Source organism: Anolis sagrei, chromosome 3 (assembly GCF_037176765.1).
Source record: "Anolis sagrei isolate rAnoSag1 chromosome 3, rAnoSag1.mat, whole genome shotgun sequence".
Taxonomy (NCBI): domain Eukaryota; kingdom Metazoa; phylum Chordata; class Lepidosauria; order Squamata; family Dactyloidae; genus Anolis; species Anolis sagrei.
Genome location: NC_090023.1, coordinates 74,144,511 through 74,157,074, shown reverse-complemented (window position 1 = coordinate 74,157,074; position 12,564 = coordinate 74,144,511). Strand labels below are relative to the sequence as shown.

General features: G+C 40.6%; 1 protein-coding gene across 1 annotated transcript in view; it reads right to left on the bottom strand.

Annotated features, from left to right (window-relative positions):
• The window catches only part of LOC132771833 (interferon-induced GTP-binding protein Mx1-like), a gene marked incomplete at its 5' end in the record, with an annotated part of 33,105 nt that extends 22,481 nt beyond the window's left edge, over positions 1-10,624 (bottom strand). The window contains 6 exons of the mRNA XM_067466232.1: positions 3,205-3,343; positions 4,620-4,774; positions 6,446-6,583; positions 7,716-7,911; positions 8,596-8,665; positions 10,407-10,624. Coding sequence (XP_067322333.1) covers positions 3,205-3,343; positions 4,620-4,774; positions 6,446-6,583; positions 7,716-7,911; positions 8,596-8,665; positions 10,407-10,624 — 916 coding nt within the window. The remainder of the gene's footprint in view (positions 1-3,204; positions 3,344-4,619; positions 4,775-6,445; positions 6,584-7,715; positions 7,912-8,595; positions 8,666-10,406) is intronic.
• Positions 10,625-12,564: the final 1,940 nt, after the last annotated feature.

Below are 12,564 nucleotides of genomic sequence, written 5' to 3'. Positions count from 1 at the left end.
TTGGGTGGTTTTTTTTTTGGTAGAGAATGACAATTGATCCTTGGAAAACAACTTTAAAAAACTTCCTAAAGAAACAGGTTTGTTAATCACTTAAATGAAAATATCATAGGGCCCTTCTGCACAGCCATATAACCCAGAATATCAAGGCATATAATCCACAATATCTGCTTTGAACTGGATTATCTGAGTCCACACTGCTATATAATCCAGTTCAATGTGGATTTTATGCAACTGTGTGGAAGAGGCCTTTGAGAGTATAATGAGAAAGGGATATCTGAAATGGAAAAAATTAAAGAGTTTCATCCAAATGAGGTAATCTAGAAGAGCTGGGATCATTATCACTTTCTTTGTTATTGTCATCATCTTAAATACCACAATGTGTTCCCTGTTGTTCCCAACGTGAGTCCCGAGTCCCGGGGAAGGGGGGGGGGGGGAAGAGGGCAGGGTATAAATAAATGTTTTGTTGTTGTTCTAGCTGCTGAGCAGGCTGATGCATGTTTACTAGCAAGCAATGCATTGCATTACCATTGCATTAATACGAGAAAGGTGTCAAGGAGATGCATGTCATATGCCAGCAAATACGGAAAACACAAGAATGGCCATCAGACTGGAAAAACCAACTTATATCCCCATACCAAAAAAGAGAAATGCTAAAGAATGCTTAAACTTTCCTACAGTGCCCTTATTTCTCATGCTAGTGAGGTAATGCTCAAGATCCTGCAAGGAAGACTCCAGCAATACATGGAGCGAGAGTTGCCAGATGTACAAGCTGGGTTTAGAAAAGGCAGAGGAATACGAGACCAAATTGCCAATATCCGCTGGACAATGGAGAAAGGCAGGGAGTTTCAGAAAAACATATATTTCTGTTTTATTGACTATTCTAAAGCCTTTGACTGTGTGGATCATAATAAATTGTGGCAAGTTCTTGGTGGTATGGGCATACCAAATCACCTTGTCTCTCTCCTGAGGAACAATAATGTATAATGACCAAGCAGCAACAGTAAGAACTGACCATGGAACAACAGACTGGTTCAAGATTGGGAAAGGCGTACATACTCTCACTCAATCTTTTTAACATGTATGCAGAACACATCATGTGATGTGCGGGGCTGGATGAATGCAAAGCTGGGGTGAAAATTGCTGGAAGAAACATTAACAACCTCAGATATGCAGATGACACCACTTTGATGGCTGAAAGCGAGGAGCTGAGGAATCTTCTAATCAATGTGATAAAGGAAGTGCAAAAGCTGGGTTGCAGCTAAACATAAAAAAACCAAGATTATGGCAACAAGAATGATTGATAACTGGAAAACAGAGGGTTGTGACTCAGCTGGAATCACAAAGTGATAGTGTCAATGAGTCTGATGTGGATGATGGGATTCAGATTCACAGTCAGGTGCAAAGTGATGTGATAGACGAGGAAGAGCAGGGTACAGAAGTTCAGTTGTTTCCCACAGCAAAGGATGATGCTGTTGATAATGAAACTACTGAAATCCAGGTGCATTTTGATTGAGGAAGGGAGGACAGTTGTTCTCAGCCAGATAATGAGCAAGAAAGCACTAACGAACAGATTGACCTTGATGAGGCCGGAGCTTTAGATCGAGCTGATCGCTTGGAATTTAAGGTTCAAAGAAGTGTGAGAATCGCTAGCAAAAGAGAGAGGGAGGCCAAGGGCCAGAGGAACGCCTTCATGTTTCTCAAAGGGTATTAAAACGGCTGTTTGAAAATACCCCAGTGTCAGAGCAACTTCTCGCTTCAGCCAAGAGACTTAGGATTTATCTTGCAGTTTTCATGTTCATGGTTTCAGGACTTAGTCATGTTCTCATGGGACTTTGCCTTGCTTATATCTTTGTGGATCCTGTTTTCCAGTGTTACCTTATATTGATCTTTGGAACTATACTTTTGCCTTTTTGAACTTTTTATCTTTTATTTTAACAAACCATAAAAAACTATTGCTTGTGTGCCGTTTGGTGTCTGAAGCAAGGTGACTCTACTCTGAGGTGCAAGACAGAGGGAGAAAACATGGAGGCAGTGAAAGACTGTATTTCTAGGTGCAAAGATTACTGCAGACGCAGACTGCAGCCAGGAAATTAGAAGCCGTTTACTTCTTGGGAGGAGAGCAATGACCATTTCTGAAAAAACAGTGAAGAGTAGAGACATCACACTGGCAACAAAGATTTGCATAGTTAAAGCAATGGTATTCCCCGTAGTAACCTACGGATGTTAGAGCTGGACCATAAGGAAGACTGAGCGAAGGAAGATAGATGCTTTTGAACTGTGGTGTTGGAGGAAAGTTCTGAGAGTGCCTTGGACTGTGAGAAGATCCAACCAGTCCATACTTCAGGAAATAAAGCCCGACTGCTCATTGGAGGGAAGGATATTAGAGGCAAAGATGAAGTACTTTGGCCACATTATGAGAAGACAGGAAAGCTTAGAGAAGACAATTCTGCTGGGGAAAATAGAGGGAAAGAGGAAGAGGGGCTGACCAAGGGTGAGATGGATGGGTGACTGGCTTGACCATGAAGGAGCTGGGGGAGGTGACAGCTGACAGGGAGCTCTGATGTGGGTTGGTCCATGAGGTCACAAAGACTCGGAAGCGACTGAATAAATAAACAACAATATGAGCATTGACCTCTCCTTATTTAGCAAGTTCATCACCCTGGGGAAATGATGGTGAGTTGCTGCACCTCCCCACAACTGACTGTTTTTCCTTATTTATTTTTAATCCTTGTTCAATGTATCTTCTTTAAAAGTTTAGAGTTTTTTCAAGTTGGCTACTCTGGTATAGATTGGTAGAATTGTCATGCAGGGTATATGTTAATTGAATTTATATTCCACCTTTCAAGGCAGTTTACATCACATAAAGACCTCTTCCTATTCAAGAGAGCCAGTTTCCAGGAATATCTGTTGAAGCATCACATACGAAAAGCATAGGCATTAGGTATGTAAATTTTGCCATTATAAGTTTACTTTCCTATTAGCAAACTCAGATATTGAGCACCAACTAACTAGTGGTTACATACAGGATTTGGTGCAATACAATTCTGGCACCATGAATTTATGCAGCATGAACATGTAGAAGCTAACTTAGGAATACAAGGTTTTAGCCTATGAGTTCTAGGATGCTACTAGAGTGAGCAGAAAATACTATCCTGATTGTAAAGAATTTTCTTTGCTATAATGACAAGTGTTTTATTTACTTACCAAGAGTTCTCTCTCCTTGTGGGTCTACTTCCTGTGCCATTTTCAGTGCCTCTGTTGTTGCAATATCTACATTACCTGGCACCACCACCAAATTGATTGTTTCTTGTTTGTTAATGTATTTCTGAATTAATGTAGTTATCTGCAAAAAGACAATCCAAACAAGACTTGCACCGCACACCACCAATACATGCTGTCATCCTGAGACCTGATAATACTGTATTAATTGTACCAATTGTATGTTTTTAACTATTGTGTTATTGTTATTGCATTTTATTGTAATTGTTGGCATCGATTTGTGCCGGATGTAAGCTGCCCTGAGTCCCCCCTAGGGGGGGAGAAGGGTGGGGTAGAAATGTTCGAAATAAATAAATAAATAAAATACCCCAGATAATATCTATAAGCAGAGCCTTTTTAAAATGAACTTGGACCAAATAGGACAGCTTTTAAGAAGCAATTTCAGTATTAGGACCACATGGACGTCTCTTCACATTCACCTCAACACATTGTGAATGTTTGACTAGGATTTGGAAGATTTCAAATTTTGTGAGTTTTGAAACTGTTGTAAGCACCTGAAAGCATTATAGTAGGGCATCTAGGGAACAGGGCATCTATACAACCATCATGGTTATTGTTACATTTGGGCTTCTGATACCATCAACTATGGGATCATGTTAGTTTGATTCTGTGTTTGGGGATTCAGTGAGACAGTGGTTTCAATCACATTTACAGGATTAATTTCAGAAAGAAGCATTGCGAGACTGTTGCTTAACTCCATGTTGTTTGAGACATGCATGATTCCATTTTATTCCCCAAACTCTTTTAATACATATGCTTAGATTCTGAGAAAGCTCATCTAGGAACCTGGAGCCCAACAATTGAAAACACTACCCACAGCACACATTAGTTACACTGCAAGCAGGAGATAAAATATAAAGGTAAAGGTAAAGGTTTCCCTTTGACATTAAGTCTAGTTGAGTCTGACTCTAGGGGGTGGCCCATTTCTAAGCCAAAGAGCTGGCATTGTCCATAGATGCCTCCAAGGTCATGCGGCTGGAGCACTGTTACCTTCCCGCCAGAACGGTACCTATTGATCTACTCACATTTGCATGTTTTCAAACTGCTAGGTTGGCAGAAGCTGGGCCGAAAAGTGTTAAAATATCTTACTGTATGAACACAGTTTTATTTGATCAGCACAGAAAACATAACAACTTTGATACAGCCAAATCTCCAAGGGCAGAGATTTCAGTAAACTAATGATGTTCCTTACAACCAGAGGTGGCATTTGAGAAGGAATGCAAGCTGATCATTTTAGAGCATGGGCAAGTCTGATATTATAGGAAGTTCTCTTATACTTTCATGAACCTATTCGAATAATGTTAAGACTCCTGTCACTCAAGAACATATGTCTATTTTACCTGCATTCCAATGTCTTCCGGCTGGTTACCAACAGCAACTCTTGCAATCCCTGGAAGATCTATTAGAGTAAGGTCTGGAATATCATGGGAGCAAATTTCCAGGCTAATTAAGTCATGGCTAATGCCCACTCCTTTACCAGCCATTTTATTTTGAGCTGTATTAATAAGAGAAAACAGTATGAGAGACAAGGTTAAAAGAAGCTATTGGTACAAAACAATTTGATCTACCACACAGATGTGTGGCCGTGCCCAGAAGGTGATGCTGGGGGACTCCTGTTCAAACACATGGCCATTGATCTGTGGTCTCTCAGGGATCCATTCTGTCCACCATGTTGTTTAGCATATGCATGAAACCACTGGGGGAGTCATCCAGAGTTTTGGAGTTCGGTTATCGAAAGAATCGCCTTCTTCTGTACAATCCACCCTGCACACTGAGGGACACTGGGGGGTGGTTACTCCAGCCTGGCAGAACCCAACTGGCAACCATCACCCAGAGGACCTTTCATCAACCGCTCTAAGACTGTGGAATGACCTGCCAGTAGGGCTCCAACAGCTAGATTAGCTGTCAGAATTTAAAAACCATGTAAAGACCTGTCTCTTCTGGCAGGCCTACCCAGCCAGTCTGTAAGCATGAATTTTAAACTCATGTTTACTGTGTCTTCAGCTTGGGGGTCCTCCTGGACTCGGCATTGAACCTGGAGGCCCAGGTATCGGCAGTGGCCAGGAGGGCCTTTGCACAATTAAAATTTGTGTGCCAATGGCACCTATTCCTTGAGAAGCCAGATCTGGCCACAGTGGTATATGCCTTAGTTACATCTCATCTGGATCACTGTAATGCACTCTATGTGGGGCTGCCTCTGAAGAGTGCTTGGACACTTCAGCTGGTCTTAAGAACTGTAGCCAGGTTGCACACTGGGGCTGGCTACAGGGAGTGGGCAACCCCCCTGTTGCAGCAACTCCACTGGCTGCTAGTCTGTTACCGGGTATAATTCAAAGTGCTGGTTATGACCTTTAAAGCCATAGATGGCTCTGATCCAGGCTATTTGGCTGACCGTGTCCCCTGCCCAGGCTCTGAGATCTTCAGGAGAGGCCCTTCTCTTGGTCCCACCTCCATCTCAAGCCCGGTTGGTGGGAATGAGAGAGTGGTCCTTCTTCTGCTGTACTTTCGGTGGCAGGCTAAAACCTTTTTATTCAGACAGGCTTTTAAAGAAGAAGGTTTTAAAGATCAAGTTAGGGGGTGCTGACATTTTTAGTTTTGAATATGTTTTCGTGGTTTTTAAATGAATTGTTCCTAATACTAATTGTATTTAATTATTTTTAATATTTTTACATTTTAAAACTATATTGAAATGCTTTTAATGTAAGCCACTTTGAGTCTCCATTGTGGAGAGAAAAAGCATAATAATAATAATAATAATAATAATAATAATAATAATAATGGTTACGAAACCATGGAACAGTGTTCATGAGGGAAAAAAGAATGCTTGTGACCAAAATATGCTGCGAAACAAGATTTGGATGCCCAAAATCCTGCACTTGAATTGGGCACTAAACCTCTTTACTTTCTGAGTTTTAGTAGCTGCTACTTAGATATTTTAACATTTTAATATTTTGAAAGATATGGCATTTTCCCCAAAAAAGAAAGGCTAAAGCACTTCAGCATTTAGCAAATTGCTAAATGGCTACGACCTATAGCATAGTTGCAAGTTTGCAAGCTTCTGCAATTGTAGCATATGTTCTGCAGGACATCATAAAACAAGAAACAAGAAGTTTGTATGTGTGAATCTGATAGGATTTCACTGTTATGCGTTAACACTGACAGTTACCTGTTATCACTGCCTCTTCTACTCCTGACGAATTATTCAGTTCTTGCACTGTATCCAAATATGCAATCTTCCCTTTCCATTCCTTTGTGTGGTGCGTTTTCTTCAGTTTTAGTTCTAAGGGGCATCTTGTAACAATACCTATAAAGTTAAAACACATACAATTTTATTTATTCTTTAAAAATGAATAAAGATACTAAGAGAAGAAAGATCCTGATTTCAGTGTCCTGGAAAATGTCCACAAACTCCTAGAATGGCTAAAGAAAAATAACTATTTCTACCAGCAGAATGCAATATAATATTGTTGGAAATGTTTGCATGCCATACTTATTTCAGCTATTTTTGGCATGCTTTAGCTAGAAGGGAGAAAAAATTGGGTCATTAATTTATTTTAAAGACGTTTTTATTTTATTCATAACAACAAAAGTTGTTTCAATAGGTTTTAAAACTCTGCTAAACAACCAGAAAGCCAACAATTATGAAACCATGGCGAATGAAAATAAATAGTAAAAAAAAAACTCGCAAAAAGGTGAATACAAGTACCATATATGCTCAGGTATAAGCCAAGGTGTCAACCCCTGAGTCCCCTCTTGGGGGTTGAGAAGGGCGGGGTAGAAATGCACAAAATAAATAATTTTACCACAAGAAAATGTGAAAACTTATTGTCTCGAGAATAAGCCGAGGGTGGGAAATGTAGCAACTACTGGTAAATTTCAAAATAAAAATAGATACTATACATTTTGGGGAAAATGCTGTGTGTATATGAATAAGGAAAAGTGGGGAAGACAGGTGCTGAGAGAGGAGAGGAGAGGAAGGTGCGTGCTTTGTGAGAGAGAAGGAGAGGAAAGCATAGGTTGCTTACCTGTAACCATATTTCTTTGAGTGTCCATCTGTGAAATCCGCACATATGGGTTTCCCAGTGCACATGTGCAGCAATTCGGAACATTCTAGAGGGGTTTTTTTTTACTATTTTTTATTCAAGCCTTTCCGCCCAAGTATAAGCCATGGGGGGCTTTTTCAGTCTGAAAAAAGTGGCTTATACTCGAGTATATACAGAAATTTAGAGATAAAGGAATGTGTGTGTATTTAACGAGGTTCATTTAGTACCCCAAAGGCATCAGAGGTCAATCTCCCTTGGGAAAGAAATGCCACCACACAGAAGGCATCACCCTTGTCTCTGCCTACTTCATCACAGAGAGGAAGGAGGGAAGCAAAATTTTATTTTTTAAAAAATGAATATTTAAAAGTGGAAAGACTGAATAAGTATTCTCACCACTGCCCCTTGGAAGAGCTACGCCGGACAGTGCTTCTAGAACAGAACTCTTCCCAGAGCTCTGATCTCCAATCACAGCAATCGCCGGCAGACCCAAGTCCTTTTCCACACCCAGGTCTCTGAGGGAGTCAATGAGGTCAATGCAAGGACGGACCTTTGCCTCATATTGGCTGCACAGAGAGGCCCCTTCTGTTATCTGAAGAAGAAAAAAACCAAAACAACAATTAGTGCTTAAACAGGTCAATTTCCAAGACGTAATGAAATATTTTGCTACATGCTCCTCCCAGGTTCTGCCAACCAGATTAGTGAAATTATACAATTGTGTATACATAACTGCACATAAATAAATAAATAAATAAATAAATAAATAAATAAATGTTTAAGTATGTATAATAATGGGTTTCCATATGTTCACTTGTAGGGATGTTCATTTGGAGCCACACTTTTTAAATGGTGGGGGTATTTTCCTTTATATTGTTGACCGACATTTTTTGAGAAAATGGTAATTGTTTTTTGCTCCCAGTGGAGGTGGCACACTTCCACTGGTTACAGCATTACCATTGGGTTGAAGAATGGAAAAGCCATTCCCCTCTCACAGTGTCAACATGTGAGTCATATTTTGATATAGCTTAATGCAGAAGAAACCAATGTCTTATTTTTCTTTTATTTACAAATACATGTGCCCTTTCTTGAGGAAGGTTGCCACTGAATATTGATGCTATCCTTATACCACTGTTAACACTGCAGACACTTACTGGTGTATCAGATCAGGACGTGTCTTGGATTTTAAGAAACGTTCTCAAATATACAAAATATGCATTAGGGAGAGATGGATTTTGACAACAACTGGATATAATTTTGGATGGCCAAAGATCAGTACCTCTTCTTGCTCATTCCCTGGTAAAACTGGACCATTTTTGTTCATATTCTCGACAGACATTTTTGCTTTCCTAGAATGAAAATAAGTTTGTTAAATCACAGAAAAGAAGTTCTTAATGAAAGCAGGACAGTAGTGTCAGATCTGTAAAGTTGGAAGCAATTTTGGGTGGAGTTGGATTCAGTCGATATATATTTTACCATAGACATTTAGGGAAGCTTTCTTGCTCAGCTGTTTTATTGAAGTAAATATATTTTACGTTCTGTCACTCTAAGAATGATTCATATGGTGATGAAATTCCTGTGCCACCATACTACCACAGTAAATTTATTCATTCTAATTAATTTATTGCACATTTGCTATTTATAAAATAGCTGGAATCAGACAATAGGAAAATAGAGGAATTGAAGGGTAGGCACGCTGACTCCACAATCCTGAAAGAAAAGGAAGACTCTTGTCATTTTTGTGTGTGTGTGTTCTGATTTGCATGTCAGTTCATAAGTCCAACATCTCTGTTGCAATGAAATTTCCAACTAACCAAGCAGACATGGAATCTATTACTTTTCTGAAATGAGTTAATAATTTTATTTTTTTCCAATACTCATGAACCTAGCTAAACAACTGCAAATCAAAATACATATAATTATTCTTTTAGTTCTTTTGTTGTTGTTTTTTAATTTTTAAAAGAGCTTTAAATACTGGCAGTGACAGTACTGAGTGTGCACTGTTTCCTAATCTTTATTTTCTATCTCTCTCTCTCTTATCTATCTATCTTTCATTCATTCGTGTGTGTGTGTGTGTGTGTGTGCGTGTGTGTGTATATATATATATATATATATGTATGTATGTTTGTGGGTGGCGGATGGGTGGTGCAATGATGTTTCTTGCAGCTTTCTGATTGGCTCCCAATTCCACAGGCCACTGTGACCCCCATGAATGATGGACGTCGACCAAATCTTTTGGGGGGGGGGGGGCTGACCCACAAAGGTGGGAATTATAGTTCACCCAACATCCAGAGAGCCCTCTGAAGCCCACCAATTCCACAGGCTACTGTGACCCCCATGAATGATGGACGTGGACCAAACCTTTTTTTTTGGGGGGGGGGGTGACCCACCAAGGTGGGAATTATAGTTCACCCAACATCCAAAGAGCCCTCTGAAGCCCACCCATTCCACAGGCTACTGTGACCCCCATGAATGATGGACGTGGACCAAACCTTTTTTTTGGGGGGGGGGTGACCCACCAAGGTAGGAATTATAGTTCACCCAACATCCAAAGAGCCCTCTGAAGCCCACCAATTCCACAGGCTACTGTGACCCCCATGAATGATGGACGTGGACCAAACCTTTTCTTTTGGGGGGGGGGGGGGTGACCCATCAAGGTGGGAGTTATAGTTCACCCAACATCCAGAGAGCCCTCTGAAGCTCACCAATTATGAATCCAGGTTAAACGTGGCACAGAGAACCTGCAGAATCAACAGAACATACTGGAGGGGTTTGGGGGACTGACCCACCCACACAGGAGTTGTAGTTCACCCTGCATCCAGAGCACTCTGAACCTCACCAATGACAGATCTGAATAAATAAATAAATAAAATAATAAAACAAACACTGGAAATCTGATGATCAGCAACTACTTCCTTTATACAAAGTTATACAAAACTGTTGAGTGAGAAACTCGGTTTGGATCACTGAGCATCCTCATATAACTGAACATCCTCAGCCATGATCCTTTCTTATTCTTAATGCTCCTTTCCTCCTGTATGGAGCGCCCTGTAGGTTTACTATCAGATCATATCGGAATGAGTTCCTTACCGGAATGAGTTTCTCAGCGACCAAACACCCTGTCTCTTGGCTGCAGCAGCTGTGTGTTGTGCTTCAAATCCGCAGCAGAGTATTAACTCCCTCTCGCCCTCCTCGCTGCTTTCCTGCTTCTGTTGGGAAATAACCGCGCCTGAAGCAGAAACGAAACTCAAGGATGAAACAGGCTCAAGCAATCTTGGCGAGTCTGAGGCTTCTTTTCTGGTACCCAACAGTCAAGTTTTGTGACGCTGGTAAAGAGCGAGAAACGAAAGTCAAATGCAGGGTTTTCTCTCTCGCCAGTAAATGGAAAGCTAGGTTCTTGTGGGTTTTTTCGGGCTATAGAGCCATGTTCTAGAGGCATTTCTCCTGACGTTTCGCCTGCATCTATGGCAAGCATCCTTTACCTTTATGACAATTAAAGTGGTGTCAAACTGCACTAATCCTACAGTGTAGATGCACCTTGAGTCTGTCCATCTGAAATGTGGTCTTCCACTTCTTCTGCCTTGCCTTAGTCACATCCCGTTTGGACTACTGCAACACGCTCTACATGGGGCTGCCTTTGCGGATAGTTTTGAAGCTGCAATTAGTACAGAGATCAGTGGTCAGATTGCTAACTCCAGTGAGAGGACGACTCCCATGTTGCGGCAGCTCCACTGGCTCTCAGCTGATTTCCGGGCTAAATACAAAGTGCTGATTGTTACCTATAAGGCCCTAAATGCTTCGAGTCCAGCATATTTGTCTAATCACATCTCCCTATATAGACCATCCTGTGCACTGCAGTCAATGGAGGAGGCATTTCTCTGTCACAAGCTACATTGGTGGGAACGAGAGAGACCTTCTCCGTGATTGCTCGCTGTCTCTGGAACTCCCTCCCTAAAGAAATAAAAATGGCCCCTCCCCTCCTTTAAGAAACTTTTAAAAACACACCTATGCACTTTAGTATATGGAGTAGAAGAGGACTAAGACAGCTTGGAATGCTGGCTAGTCCCACTTGTTCTAAATGGCTGCCACAATACATTTTAAATAAACACCGGCGCCAGCCATTTTTAATGATCTGCATTTTAAATTGCTTTTAGGGTATTTGTTGTAATGTTTATTTATGTTTTAGTTAAATATGTCTTATTTTATTCTTTTATTTTTCATCACAATGCTTAGTTCTTCACCGTTAGGTCACTGTTATTACTGTGCTTTATTGTGTATTATTTTGATACCTTTGTACTCACCTGAGGCACTGAATGCTTGCCTTTTTCTCTTAGTCCCTTCAGGGAAAGAGGGCAGTCTAGAAATAAAGTACTATATTATTATTAAGTATTGCTTTTTCTAATGCATCTTGTCATATGTCCAAAGTATGTCAGTTGTTAGTCAGTTTGGTTTCTAGAGAGGTTTCATGCTTGATTTGCTCTAGAGTCCATTATTTGGCTTTCTTGCGCAGTGCCGGTTTCTGAAGAACTCTCCTCCAGCACCACAATTCCAATGGGTTGATTCTCTTCCAATCAGTTTTTTTTCATTGTCCAGATTCCACAACCATATATAGAAACTGGGAAAAAAACTATATTGATATTGGTATTGCAAACAAGATCCCAGCTGATCTTAAGGTGTTAAGCAGGTTCAGACCTAGTTATGTGTTGGATGGGGATCACCAGTCCCAAAGTTATGAAAAAGATCTGCAGATTTGTTCTTAAGTTAAATTTGTATGTACGTCAGAACATGTACATTTTAAAGTCTCTCTTTCTCTCTAGGTAGCTTTGGATAGTATAGGGAAGGATAGTATAGGGAAGCCCTGTGGTGTTTGTTTTGCTGTCTGTGCCCCTGTTCAGAGAATTTCACCTCACTCTCTGTACCTGTGATAATTGGATTTTGGAAAAATTGGCTTGTTGTGGAAACAAGGATTGATGATAAGGCTTCAATTGAGACATCTTTTCCCCTTGATCACTCTTTCAGGAGTGAATTTTCCTTCTGAGGGGTAGATTTCTCTCACTTCCTGTTGTCTCTCCTTCATTCTTAACTATGAGTCATTTGCAATTCAGATGTTTGTAACTCATGGACTGCCTGTGTAACTCGAGAGATCAGGGTTCAAATCCCCTTTTGACCATAATGAATGACCTTGAGCAGTCACACTCAATCAGAAGAAGGCAAAGAAACCCATTCCGAACATGTCTTGACCAACAAA